This window comes from Strigops habroptila, chromosome W, assembly GCF_004027225.2.
Source record: "Strigops habroptila isolate Jane chromosome W, bStrHab1.2.pri, whole genome shotgun sequence".
Lineage (NCBI taxonomy): Eukaryota > Metazoa > Chordata > Aves > Psittaciformes > Psittacidae > Strigops > Strigops habroptila.
This window is the reverse complement of record NC_044301.2, coordinates 9,598,897-9,613,847: the sequence shown is the minus strand read 5'-3', so window position 1 is coordinate 9,613,847 and position 14,951 is coordinate 9,598,897. Positions and strand designations below refer to the sequence as shown.

General features: G+C 38.7%; 1 protein-coding gene across 1 annotated transcript in view; it reads right to left on the bottom strand.

The window, feature by feature from the left end:
- Positions 1-5,026: 5,026 nt before the first annotated feature.
- Positions 5,027-14,951, bottom strand: part of LOC115619133 (CKLF-like MARVEL transmembrane domain-containing protein 4) — an 80,699-nt gene continuing 70,774 nt past the window's right edge. The window contains exons 2-3 of the mRNA XM_030511180.1: positions 6,882-6,980; positions 5,027-5,951 (exon numbers count right to left, since the gene is read on the bottom strand). Of these exons, the coding sequence (XP_030367040.1) occupies positions 5,778-5,951; positions 6,882-6,980 (273 nt within the window). The 3' untranslated portion in view covers positions 5,027-5,777. The remainder of the gene's footprint in view (positions 5,952-6,881; positions 6,981-14,951) is intronic.

Below are 14,951 nucleotides of genomic sequence, written 5' to 3'. Positions count from 1 at the left end.
GTAACTTCATCTAATCATATTCTCATGATAAACAGACAACTTTAATTTCTGGGCATATATAAGAACACTTTTGAAAGCTGCATATCCCAAAAGAAAATTAGATTGTGTTGTATACTCTAAATTAAAGGCTATCATAAATCACAGTGTAAGCAGACTTTTTAAAGATTTTTTTTTTAATACAAATGGTTAAATTATAGACAGATTTTAAAAAGACGATGCAAAAATAAGACCAAAACAACAAAGGAACCCTTTGAGGTTGAACACCACCACACTGTCAAACAGATTATCCAGGTGGCCAAGTGGCTAAAGAGGAAAGCAACATGTCAGGAAAGACTCTAAATGGCATTCAGAGACTTCCTGAATATTTGTATAAATTCATCTTTAATCAACTCCCTCTGTTAAAACAGAAAGAGGAATATGGCATAATTTCAACAAAGTATTTTCAAACATTCTGCTGTGTTTTGTACCTATTGTTTTGTTTTTAAATTCTTACTTTTGTTGGCGTTAAAATTTGTACACAACATCTCTATCTGCACAGGCATTTTGAGCTTTGCTGGCCCTCCAAACAATCCATTATTTTATGCTCTAAACAGCAAGAACTAAGTACCCAGTTTTCAGAAATGCTGTTTGATGGCTCTACTCATTTCAGTGGGACTGAGCAGAAATTAGTCTGAAACTATCCTTTCTTCTAGACACGTAAAGCCCTTCTGGTGCAGCATCTGTGTCCTGCAGGTCTCTGTGAACCAACTACCACACTTCAGCTGAGCAGAAGTTATTTGATAATCACACCGATTTGTCAGCATACCTCAGCTTTTAAGATGCACCATTAGCAACATTGGTGTAGAATCTCTCCAACTATATTACACAGCCAGCACTGCTCCAGAGTTAAAGAACAGAGAAACACTTCTACACATACGTTTACTACTGATTCAAGGTGTCTCTTCTCTACAAAGCGCAGAAGCAATCTCTCCTTCTGTGGTTGGGGATTATTAATGTTCACGTATCATTATGAAAGCACTGGATTACTAACGATCAAGTTTGGGTTTCTCTCCTTCTCACCTTTTTATCACATCAAATTTATGATCAGATTGTGCCTGCCTTTTTATTTATCTGAAATACCTGCTGAAGATGTTTGGCTCCAGAGCTTTCAGCATAAACCCTGTTCTTTATGCTCTGATTTTCACGTACAAAGCTGTTTAGTATCTCATCTGGGTAGGAGAGAGTATGTTATTTTCTACACTACTTGAATTGGTTGTTGCTTGGTTTTTGTTTTGTTTTGTTTTTTTTTATTATTATGCCCCCAAAACATTATTCTTACTTATGTTGGATTGGTTCCCCCCCCAAAAAAAAAGAACAAGTAGGAATGTTTACAAAGTTGTCATGAGAGAAGAAAATAATAGATACAGAACAAAGACTAAGGAAGAAGGGGGGGAAGGGTTATATTAATAAAATCACATATTAGATAAGCATTTGCTGTACCTGCACATTCCCAAAATGGCATGAGGGTGACAATTATCAAATTTGTTTAGGGACCTTAAAGTTCATGGAAAACTAGTGGTTAATTCACTTGTAACAGTCCACATGCAGCTTATAGCAGATCAAATCTCCTGCTGTGTTCCACAGCACTTTATGAAGCAGTAAGTCTGCTGTATTAGGAAGAGGTGATCATCATATGGTACAAAACAATTCACAGGGAAGGAAGTAAAATAAGGTTATCTTAGGAAGACTGAAAAACTTTCCCCAGTTTTCCCCTCTTCTTTCTAGAATCAACAATGAAACAGATGAAACAATTATAGATTATATCATGAGATGCACAGTGAAACACATGCCGAAGCCTATGAAGAAGCACCCCACCTTACTGATTTTATTTAAATGCACATGTAAGAGACATAAGCAAAAGATGAGAAGCTGCTTCCAAGGCACAGCTCATTGCTCATGCCATGCTTCTGAATACAAAGACCATGATGAACAGCACAGAGTGAAAAATAGGCATCAAATCTCTAGAGTCTGTACCTTGTCTTTCAAAAAAGGCAGAGATAGATGATCTGTAATCCTCTCAACCTCTAAACATGAGGCTCCTACCCAAAAGCTCACACAGAAGCACATGCAGTATGCCAGCTAGCTTCCAAAGTCCCAGGGGAAAAAATAACATTTCCCCCAGCACATCCAGCCCAAACATCATAAGCTATCATAAAAGAGTTCTATAATCAAAAGGACACAGTATTATCTTCCATCTGTTGAAGCAGACACTATACAGATCAATGAAGGCTTAAAAAAATTAAATATTAAAACATAAGATAGATGAGGCATGAATATACAAAATGAAAGGAACAAGTGGAAAGAGAAAGAAGGATTCAACTTTACGAAGAAGCAATTAAACTGTCAAATCAGTTCTTAATTATGGGGTTTAGAAACTATTGTAGGCACTTTGAACATCATTACAGGAACGCATGATAAATTTGAACCAAGGCTGACAAAACTGAGCATACACAGCATAAAGAGGAAAACATATTCTTACAACTCTATACAACAATTATTATGCTGTTGCTCCAATCATATCTTATTGTTTAATCATTTGATGTCTGTGCATAGGTTGCACAATTTAGTTATTTTATGCACAGAAATATATGGAGATTGCATATCTGAGGGCTTAGTTTGAAGAGGACATATCAGAACCATTACAGTTTTGAGCATCCTGTTCCTACAAGTTTCAGGTGTTTAGCTTTAATTTAGTTTTATTAACAGTGGGTTTTGAGTCCCTTTATGGAACTAAACAGCACTCTTAAGGACTGAAAGAAATTATCTCTCTGTGTTCAGGAATTACAAGACAGACTAACCAGCTGGGAGAAGCAATTTAATGTCACTTTTCTAAGCAAGCTTCAAATAAAAAAAAACCCCACAAAAACAAAACCAAAACTTTCTACCCTATTTTCTTCCTTCAGAGTTTTTTTTATGACGACTGCAGTTTGTATAAGAGTCTTAAAATATTACCTCTTCAATACACCATGTAAAATCAAGTCTGGGGGAGGAATCAACTGAGTATATATCATATGATCTTAATGTTTCAAATTTAGTTGTCTCTCACAGCTATTTAATTTTCCCTTCTCTATAATCCAAATAGTAAACAATGTCTCCGTAGAGTAATAAATGCTTAACTTAGATTTATAGAAAGTATATACCATACAACACTAAAATCATCTTTGGTCCCCAAAATAAGGAAATTACAAATTTACATTTGTTTTTGGTTTACAAAGTATATCAGATAGCATTTTTTAAATTAATATTCTCTGAATTCTACCCAAAAGCTGTGCTAAGTTCAAGTCATGATGTAAGTAATAAATAATGGCCTTCTGTTCTCAGCTCAAGGAAACATTTCACATGTAAAAGCACTCAGGGTCATTCAGGTACACTATACTACACAATGAAGTATTACACCGTATTAGAAGTATAACTGTATCACTCTGCATTTTTCATTCCAGCTAAAAGGTAACAAAAGCTTTTCATGATCTCACTCCAGAAAAAGCTGGGTGAAGTTATCCTTTTGCTAGGTAAGGAAAGGTGTAAGGATTTGAAAGACACCAAATTCATAAGCTTATAGATGCATGAGACTTCCCACACCTCTGAAAAAAACCAGAATCAGCACAGGGAGTACATGAGGGGAAAAGGGCATCCTCTTATGTATGCACCATTTCAGTCCTTGTCGTTAACCAGCAAACAGGATATACTCCTAATGAAAAGCCTTTTTGTTATGCATCATCTAACTTCTGTTTCTTGATTTCAGATGAGGATTCCACACTAAAAGCACAGATCTTGTGGAGGACAACATTCTGAAAGGTTCTTGTAAATCATTGACATTGTCCATGAACTCTCATTGCAAACTTTGCCAATATTAGGCAGAGTGCTGATAAACAGCAGGGCTGTAACATCTGTACTGGCAATAATAAACTTTGTTATTTCATACCACACTGAACATGCAACTGTCATTTACTTTTCTGAAATGCACAGTAATCCTGGTGAGACACCATCTCAGTAAAATGTCTCTGTTCTAAACCCAACACCAGAGGTTGGCTTATACGGTTCCATCTTTTTTTAAACTGGTGTTCCCTTTGGCATTAACTTTCAAGAAGCAAAATAAAATGTTTCTGTAGTAACTGGTAAACCATTAGTCCTTAAGAAAATGCAAGCTTTCTTTAACCTCATTAGTAACTCTTTCTGAATTTTGACCTCTATCTTAGCCACTAAGGTGAAATGCACTGTGCATCTGCCACATGCTGCCGTTTGTTCTTAAGACTCCGGTTAACTGCATTCATCCACTTAAGAATACAGCTACACAAGAACACAATGCAAGTCAAAAGTCAAACGTGAGATAAATTCAGGCAGACAGGGCACACAGTTCTGCTAATCTTAGAGATTTCAGCAGCTTATACCAGAAAGGAATTGAGCTCTAGAGATCTTCTCCCCCACATATATTCTTCCTGTAACATGCCCACATGCATATACCAAATAATACACTACATAGATAAAAACACCAATCAAATAAAGCCCAGAAAAATATCAAGGGACATCTTTCTAATAATGTTATGATTTTGTCTGACCAGCTACTGAAGAATTTGAGTTTTGAGTAGACAAAATATACTTCTCTTCACTGGAAGTACAATTAAAATAAGAAACCTACAGTTAGGTAAAACAATTTCTAAACAAATCAATACAACCATATTATCCTCCAATTAACTAATTTTTCCAAAGAAGTATTAGGGGAAAAAAATTGCAGAAACACACAACTAAAAAAAAAAAATCTTTAAAAATTCAGTTTTACCTACTACCAAGTTTTAATTTTAGAAGAAGCAACCAACCTTCCAAAAAGAACAATATTTATCTTGCATGAATCACAATATTGCAACCTTAGGAACACTTTATAAGCCCATCATAATTTGTTGCTAGTTCTTGCTCACCCCAGGCTTCTCAGAAATGTTGAATCTTAAAAAAAAAAGAGAAAAAAAAAAAAAAGCCATGACAACATTTGCAGAAAACCACATACTTGCACTTGATGCATTATGGTGACCATTCAGGGAACATGCTAACTGCACAAATTCATGTATGAACTGAATATGGCAATTCCAGAGTAACCCATAGAGTAACTACCTCAGCGCTACATCCACCAAACAAAAAATGGAAGATGGTTGTCCATTTCAGCTATATAAGTGCACCAACAGTGAAACTGCAGGAGATCTTGCAGACAAGAAATGAGATGCACTGCTGAGGCTGCATGAGGATGGATACAGAGAGTTTACTGGACATAATAACATGGCTAAAGTTATTGCTATTTGCCCCTCATTTCCTTTTTGCATGTATTAAATTTCCTTTAGGTGCTTTTCTTTCTTATATTAACCAACCAATGCAGTGCTGGTCTTAGTGTTTTCCAATAGGTGAAGAAACAGTGGCAGAACATGTATATTCAGACCTTCCACTTGGGAGAGGGAAGTACTGTGCAGTTAATCCAAAACAATAACATACTTCAGAACACATATATATTATATAAGCTATATATGTGTGTATATATGTGTACATCTTAAACAGATCTTGCTTTTGAATGACCAACATTTACTGCCTTCATGACAACAGCTTCTGACTCAATACACCTCTGAACATATGCAGGGCTGGGCACTCTTTGCCACCATCTGATCTCCCTTTTCTTCCTTAAATAAAGACAAACCCCTTTATTCCATGATGGAGTTAAGCATGTCTTTTCCTTTTGCAGTCCCATTTGAATGTCACTTTCATGCATCCAGATGCTGAATCTCAGGGCGATGATCCACTTCTCTGGACTCTGTCCAAGCACATATGTAATCACTGGTCTGCTGACTACTTTGTTGTCTGCTGTTCATTCGCCACTTTTTAATAGCTAAATATGTGTTCACAGCATACATTGCCATTGCCAAGAAACCAAATATCTACAAGAAGTAGAAAGAATTGTCAAAGACAATTTTTGAAAACGAGAACAAGAGTAGTTTTGTGACAAATTCCTCAGAAGCTTAGTTTTCTACTTTATTTTCACTGACAAATCATCATGGTCTGTAAAAATTGATGTTTTTCTTCAATGAACTAGAAAATCTTCAAAAGCAACCAAGATCAATGATCCCATAAAACAAAGTTCTTTCTTTGTCTACATAGAAATATACAACAATGTACAATATACAAACAAAGAACACAGCTCTTCATCTAACAGTTCATTCCACAGGGTGAACATAACAGTGAATGAATGACAAGAGAACAGATGACCAGTCCAGACCATCAGCCTGGAGAAGGAGCTAATTTGCAATATTTTTTTTGCAATTTTTCCTATACACTTTTGCAGAACTGTGGTGGGATTTTCAACATCCAGGTTTGGAAGGGGGGGGGGGGAGGGAATAAAAAGGTTGCCAACTCAAGCACAAAATTAATTTGCTTGAACTTACTGGTCTAGATTTAAAATCTTGAAGTACTGCTATACTCACTCCACAGAACAAAAATGGTCTGTAGTGAGCAAGAAGAATTCAGCAAATTGTGTGTAAGGAGCTCCAATTTCTTGTGAATTTTTGGCTCTATCTTTTCCGTAGGCTTGCAATATAGAGCAGTATCATCTAAGCTAGCTATAGAGAAAGAAGGCAAGCTCAACTGCTAAAGTGTTCTCTGCAAGTAATTTTTCTGTTTGTTCTTGCCTCAAGCCTTAAGACAAACAACTCAAAGGATGTCAGTACTTTTCAAATCAGAATTATCTTATAGCCAACTGTAAAATTAGAAGTAAATTGTGAAACAAAGGCAACGGGAGTATTCAGTGAACACGAGGAAGTTATTCTTAGTTTTAATAGATGAGTCATATATAAAGAAGTTCAAATTCTTACCACAGCAGCAATTTCTGCTCCAGTTTTATGGTTTAAAGCAGCAAGTACTACAGAGGCAATGAAAAAGAAGAAAGTGCTGAGTCCAGTGTTGACCAGATCCTAAAAAAATAAATTTATTAGCATTACTAAAAAATGATTCTTTGCTTGCTTTTATTAGAAGTGATGAAACAGAAGGTGGTTAGAACAAGAACTATAGCAATATTTTCCCACTTTCTATGCAGTTTGTCACTCACATAAAAGAAGGCAAAGATTATTACACAGGAAATGTAGCATGTGTGCACATTAGTCTGTGAACTGCAATCAAATAACATGTACACATAAAGCACCAGTGCAGATTCTGGATGAGTTACCTCAATTTCTACTGGGTTTGTTAGAAAAATACTGTCAGCATAAACAAGTAAAGCTGTTCTACTTCAGCTGACACTGAAGTAACCTCAATATCAAACTTTAGCACTCCGGGAACCCTTTGTTCTCATTCACATCACAACAGTGCTCCATGCACTGCCCAGATAACCGTCAGGAATTTTTTCTACCAATTCTTTGAGGCCTTCATTGCAGAAGACTGCATGTCCTACACCATTTCTATGAATAACAGCTGCCCAGATTGTGAGAATACACAGATTTTTACATATTTATTGCCTAAGATTAATGTTTCAAGAAGACATTTTAGAACATAAGCACAGCAACACCCCATGGCACCTATGTTCAGGGAAAATCTTTGCTTTGCTCCAAGCACAGAAAAATGACAGGCAACGTCCAATTCAGCTATACATATGCTGCATGTGTCAGTGTTCAGATAATTATGCTGCTGTAGCTTACATAAAGCAGGGTCATTAATATATCATTGGAATATAAGTAAAAATTCTGAATGTCAGCTGTGCAACTTTTAAAGTTTTGAGTTAAAGAAAAAAAACCACAACAAAACCACACTGAACATGCCAACTCCCACCATTAAAAACAAAACCCCATCACCACTCTAATTAGAATTCAAGGATAAATTTACTCTACTTGACTCTCTTCTTTCACACGCAAGCCAGGCTCACTTCCTGTTCCTGCTCCTTCACTTACTACAAGCAGGATTTTTTTTTTTTGTTCTATTTTATTTTTCCCCGAAGTGCATCTTGTAAAGTGCTGTAAGAAGTTAGACTCAGAAATCTGAAGATACAAACCTAAACTTATTCCCTGGGTATGAATCCCATGACTATGTTCCAGCTACACATCACAAAGACTTTGAAAGACCATTGTCATCCAGCTGCCCCCAAAACATCTGATTTTTGTGCCATGATTGGAGAATGCTTTAGAAAGTAATTGTAAAAACTGAGTTTCTGGTGCTGAGTTATTCACAGGAAAAACTATCTATTTTGAGGGTACTGACCCAGGGACAGCTGGTTATCAAAATTAAGTGTTCCTGGCAATAAACTGTATGTATCACTGTGGCCTAATCCTCATCTAAAAGGGGGACCTTTTCAAGAAATCTGAGAGGCTTCCCTTGATCATTGCTATTTCCACAGACATGTTCAGATTTCATAAGCCCAGTAATACCCAAACTGTCTTCCCAAATAGTAAGGAAACAAAAGCAAATTGTGGGTCTCAAACTCCTATCATCTTTCCACCTGCCAGTGTATAATTAGAGAAATATTTTTTCTCTCTGTTCAAGCTTACCAAGATAGATATTATCTGGTACTTACAGCATCAAAAAAAAAAAAAAAGGAATTTTATTAAATAGCTATTGCAGTTTTAACTATACAACTTCTTGTTTTGCAGAGATAAAGTTAAGAAATAGAGATATCAGAAAACAAATGGCATTTTACAATTTCTCCAAGTATCCTTTCCAACTCTGAGTTTAGCAGCTCTAACTGTGCCTCTGGGGTTGCCAACAAGAGCTGTGGTCCTCATCTGCGCAAACCTTTCCTCACTAGAGGGGAAGTCTCACTATATATGACAACAGCCACCAGACTCAACAGTATTCGACATTTTCATCAAGTCTCTAAACATATGTATGTCACCAAGAATGCTGAAACTAAATACTGAGGAGAGGGCAGCCATGCTCTTGAATAATGAAAACAAAAATAATTAAAAATTAGTTCAACCCAAGGTCAAGTTGTATATTGTACTACCAGAGTACATCTGTAACCTACAGGAAAGGCCTACAGAATGGAGACAAAATCCTACAAGAAAAAAATCAGAAGAACTTAGTAATTACAGTAGGTAAGCATCTCAAGATGTGATGCCATGACCAAAAAAAAAGGAAGAAAAAGCACTTATACATTCCTTTGGACATATGGACACAACAGATGTAAGGCTGTAATCTTACCTGTGCAAGGGAAACTGCAATGCTGTGTCCTGTTCTGGTATCCACATTTTTAAAATTAAGTTGAAAAATTGGACAGGGTACAGAGAAGAGCCACAGAAGTTATTTGACAGGAGGAGACAGTTTCTCACAGTATGAATCAAAGAACCTAAACTGTTTGAATATTAATAAGATTGAGCTGTGTACACGAAGACTCCAGTGTTCAAATAATAAAAAAACCCTTAGTTGTTTTCAAAGTTCAACATAGAAAAGCACAACAAAATTAATAGTATAGCAAAATTAACAGCTGCAGAGTTAAGACAAGTCATATTCAAAAAGAAGTAAGTTTTAATTGTAAAGGAGCTAACCATCAGAACAAAAATTTGCTTACTATTCCACCTTTTCACTTCTTATAATCCAGATTGGTTTTTCAGACACGCATTCTGTACTTCCTTAGTACCATACTTAAACATTAAATAGTCGACACACAATACTCTGTCCTGGGTTCGGCTGTAACAGTTATTTTTCTCCTTCTTAGTAGCTGGTGCAGCACTGTGTTTCGGCTTTAGTCTGAGAACAATGCTGACAACACACTGATGTTTTATTTGTTGTTAAGTAATGCTTACCCCGATCAAGGACTTTTCCGTCTCTCATGCTCTGCCATTGAGGAGGGGCACAAGAAGCTGAGAGGAAGCAGAGACAGGACATCTGACCCAAGGTAGCCAAAGGGGTATTCCATACCACAGCACGTCATGCCCAGTATATAAACTACGGGGAGTCACCCAGAAGGCCCAGATAGGTGCTCGGGTCGGGCAGGGTATCAGTCAGCAGGTGGTGAGCAATTGTATTGTGCATCACTTGTGTTTATTGGGGGTTTTTCCCCCTTCCCTTTTTAGTTTTATATTCTCTCCCCTTGTTATTTCTTTTATCGTTATTAGTAGTAGTAGTTTTACATTATACTTTAGTTATTGGACTGTTATCTCAAGCCATGGGGTTTACATTCTTTCAATTCTCCTCCCCATCCCGCCGGGAGCGGTGGGGGGAAGGGGGGAGCAAACGAGCAGCTGTGTGGTTCTGAGTTACTGGCTGGGCTTAAACCACGACGGCTCTATGATTTATGGGGTCAGATGTGCTTATTAATTCATTCTGGTGACCTCTGACTTTCTGAGTCTATCGGCTTGATCATCTTGCCAGAGAACAGTAGAAGCAAGACAGCATGACCTACCCACATGACAGACATTATCACCTATCTCCATGCTACGAATCAACTCAAAGGCTTCTTGTAAGAAGTTTGAGATACCACCGAATATGAAATACTGCTGAAATTAGACTGCTGGTGCCTTCGTCACGATTCTTCCAGGAAACCAAAGATGTAAGTACATTAGAAACTTTGTCATCATCACCTGGAATTTTATTTCGTTGCAATCTTTACAAAAAATATTAAGTTTGTCCTTGCAAAGAAGCCAACAATTCAAAACTAAAGAACTGCAATTCTATTTTCCCTGTTTAGATCGAACCTTTTTAATGCAATTAATGATTCACATTCATACAATAAGGCTCATTTCTTAAAAAGCTAAAACTAACACAATCTTTCATATCCACAGATCAGATTGTTTGGAGCTTATGACACTTATCAATAACATCGTCATACAGATATATAATGGTAAGAACAGAGACAAAATATCAGTGGAGGTTTTTAACCCGAATTTTGGTACTTATTACTAAGAGCAGAAAGATAAGAAAAAATACAGTGGTTTTGAACAAAGTAAGAGCAAAACCAAAAAGGAGTGAACTACAGTAAGAATTCAAGAAGTAAAGGACACTCCCTAAAATAATGTAGCTTTTTTCCACATAAGAGAAAATGAATAATCGTGACAATAAAAAGAATAAACTAATTGAAAAAAGATGAGCCGTTTCAAATCTGGCCACAAGGTAGCTGAAGTTCTATTATATTTATAGACAAAGTAAAAACCACATCACACAGAAGAATTTCTGCTGAAATTACAACCACCTCATGAGACAGTATGCTGTGCCATAAAATACTGTACAAAGCTACCATCCATAACAGAGAATAAAATCTATGAGCTGAATCAAATCCACTCTAGACTGCTGCTGCTGCTCCCTTTCTCCTTTCCAAAATGATTTAAAATTAAAGACTGACTTCTGATCACCTGCTAGTTATTTGTGAGTCATTCTGTTCACTCACCAACAGTCTTATTAGTCTAAAACACAGTATCCCAGGACAAGTATTTACTACTGCCATCACCAGCTATCTGTTCCACTCAGAAGGAGCATAAAGCAGAGGAAGCATCTTAACTTGTGGATGAAGATAAGTTTATGCCAAAACAGAATTTTATACTAAAAAAGAGCAAGGCTCTTCTTCTGCTGATTCGGCTGTAAAGGTGGGAAACTCTAAAAAAGTGGACGGCATCCTATAGCCTTTCATTTTAAGGGTCTGGTTCGGTTCCTAGATTAGGAACCATAAAAAAAAAAAAAAAAAAAAAGCTGAATTGGTGCTATAAATGAGAGGTCTGTTAACAAACCTGAAAACTCCCATAAAGTCACTCCTGAAAGCTGCAAGGCACATCAGCTTTGAAAGCTTCTGTTTAATCCTCTAGTTCGGTACATTACCAGGAGTTGGCTCTGTTGCTCAAGAGGCATCAGTAATACCCATGTGGCTTTATCTCCATGACTTCACACATGCAGACTTCTAAGAGACATTCAATCAAAAGACATGCTCTGCCTTTTTATCCTGTATTTTGTGGTGAAGTAAGAGACTACACAAGTGACTATTTAAAAGGGAAACATTGCCATATTGCAATTGTAATTTGTATTAACAAAAATATGACAAACAAGTGGTTGCTTTGGTCATATGCTTTCTGAAATCCAAGAGTTTACATTTACATGGAGTTTAAAGTAGGTAAACTTATGTAATCTGGAAAAGAAACCTGCACATTTCAACAGCTTGACTTTGTCACAAAAGGTGGCAAAAGATAGTGGCCTGCTGCTGTCCAGGTTATTTTCCACAAAAGAGAAAGCTCAAAAGTAACATTTCCTTTCATGACTTTGGGTTTTAGAGGTTTGTTTTGCAGTTGGCAGGTAAAGGGAGGGGGAAGTGTGGTTAATGATTGTCGTGGTTAAAGCCCAGCCAGTTTTGGCTAGTTTGGGTCAGGTGTTCTATCTCTGCTTCTTCCCAGCTTCTTGTGCCCATCCTCACTGGCAGAGCATGAGAGACGGAAAAGTCCTTGATTGGGGTAAGCATTACATACCAACAACTAAAAACATCTGTGTGTTATCAGCACCGTTCTCAGACTAAAGCCGAAAACACGGCACTGCACCAGCTACTAAGAAGGAGAAAAATAACTGTTAGAGCTGAAACCCAGGACAGTATCCACCCCTTATTCCATACCATACACGTCATGTTCAGATCCCACATTGTTCAATATACCACTGCTTTTAGTCTCCTGAGATATGTATATACACACACACACACAAAAAGAGATATCATTCCTTAGTCCATGGACCAATCCCTAGAAAGATGCTGAATTCATCCAGTCCATGATGTCAGGCTCCATCTCTTGTAACAGTCTTTCAGGGCAGGAGGGACGGTGTGTAGTGTTGGACTGTTGCCTGCTGACGACACTGCTGAACTCGTCTGGTCAATTCTGAGCTCATCTGGTTTCATCAAAGTTCATTCTTTGTTGGGGTGACGATTGGAGGGAAGTCAGGGTCAGTTGATGGTGACCTGAGGACAGTTCTGGTGCTGCTGCTGCCTTTTCCAATGACTTTATTCTCTGATGATGATCATGACAGCAAATATCTTCTTTTCAAATCCCAGAGTGGTGGAGATGTGCATCTAGCTGATGATCTAAAAAAGTGTTCTATAGCAGGAAACAGCATATAATTGACTTCATTAGCTCTTTTCCCCAAAACTTAAATCCCCTTAAGATACACATCGGACTTCCCCATCTTCCCGCGTTACTCACCAAGTATATCTGGGTCCCTGAGCAAAAGCAACCCCACGAGTGGGTTTGCCTTTACCTGAAGCAGGAATAACCCAGATGGTCTTCCAGTCATCCGGTGGATTGCTTCCACCATGGTAAGCACATGGTGCTTGCCTTGGCGGGTTGGTGGGAGTGTGATGTAGTCAATCTGCCAGGCCTCCCCATACTTGTACTTCAGCCATCATCCTCCATTCCAGAGAGGCTTTAACCGCTTGGCTTGCTTAATTGCAGCACGTATTTCACATTCACGAATAACCTGGGCAATAGTGTCCATTGTTAAGTCCACCCCTCGATCACGAGCCCATCTATATGTTGCATCTCTGCCTTGATGGCCTGAGGTGTCATGGGCCCACTGGGCTAAAAATAATTCACCCTTATGTTGCCAATCTAAATCCATCTGAGACACTTCGATCTTAGCAGCTTTATCCACCTGTTGGTTGTTCTGGTGTTCCTCAGTGGCCTGACTCTTGGGTATATGAGCATCTACGTGGCCTACCATCACCACCAGGTTCTGAGCCCGGGCAGCATTACCTTGCCACAGTGCAGCAGCCCAGATGAGTTTACCTCTTACCATACGGTTGCCCGTGGCATGTACCTCCTATATCTTCTCTCTCGAGCAATAGGGCGCTTTCTGTTAATAACTGAGATGGGGGTTGGTACATGTGGGGAGCTGGATAGATTGGATAAATCGTCTCTCAATTGTTTGAACTCCTGGGACAGTTTTTCCACAGCTGAAATGATGGAAGGGGTGAGATTGTCTTCGAACTCTCGGAGTTGGCGAGTCACTTCATGCACTGTTGGTGGTGCTGCCTCACTCCAGGTCATTGATGCCAATGAGTGGGCATATGATGATGGTGCACTCTGTATAAGTTTCCGCCACATGGGTCGTGTACGTTCCACTTCATCTGTATCTACGGATGCATTCCCGGCATTTGGCCTATGATAGATCATCTCTAGAATGGCTGATTCCCTCAGGGACTGGATGCCTTTCTCTATCATGGCCCACTTGGCTGAGTGACTCATAACATCGTCCTTGTACGGAAACCTTTCCTTCACAGCTCCCAAGAGCCACCTCCAAAGGCTGAGGGCTTGTTTCTCTTTTGTAATGGCTTTGTTGATTCCTCCTTCCCTAGCAAGTGATCCCAGCTGTTTGGCTTCCCTACCTTCTAGTTCTTGACCATCGGCTCCATTGTCCCAGCATTGGAGCAACCAGGTGACGATGTGCTCCCCTGGAAGACGGGTGAAATCTTTTCGCATATTCTGCAGCTCGGTCGAGGTCCGGGATCGAGAAGTTACTTCTTCCTCTTCCTATGATTCCTCTATTAATAACTCTTGTTCAGATGGCACCCCTCTAGTGCACACACTTGGTCTTCATCTTTCTTCACTGCACAGATTGCTCTTTGTGGCTCTCGTTTGCTTTTCCCCTTGCTTACAGGTGCAACTGATATTGGCAATGATTGGTCCTTTGGTTTATCTGCAGTGTCTATCACTGGGGTTGGAGTGGCTGCCGTGTCTGTTGTTGGGGTTTGAGTAGCTGCTGTGATAGTTGCTGGGGTTGGGGTAGCTGCTGTGCTTGGGTTTTGAGTAGTTGCGTTGTCTGTTGCTTTGGCATCAGATCCAGGGACATTGTTTTCCTGCTCCTTACAGAACAAGGCCCTATAGGCATAGGCCAAGCCCCAGCACGCTGCAGTGAGTTTTCCCTCTCTGGTATTGCCAGGACAACAGCACACATGGTCTAAGTGTTCTGCTAATTCCGCATTTCTTCAGGAGTGAAAT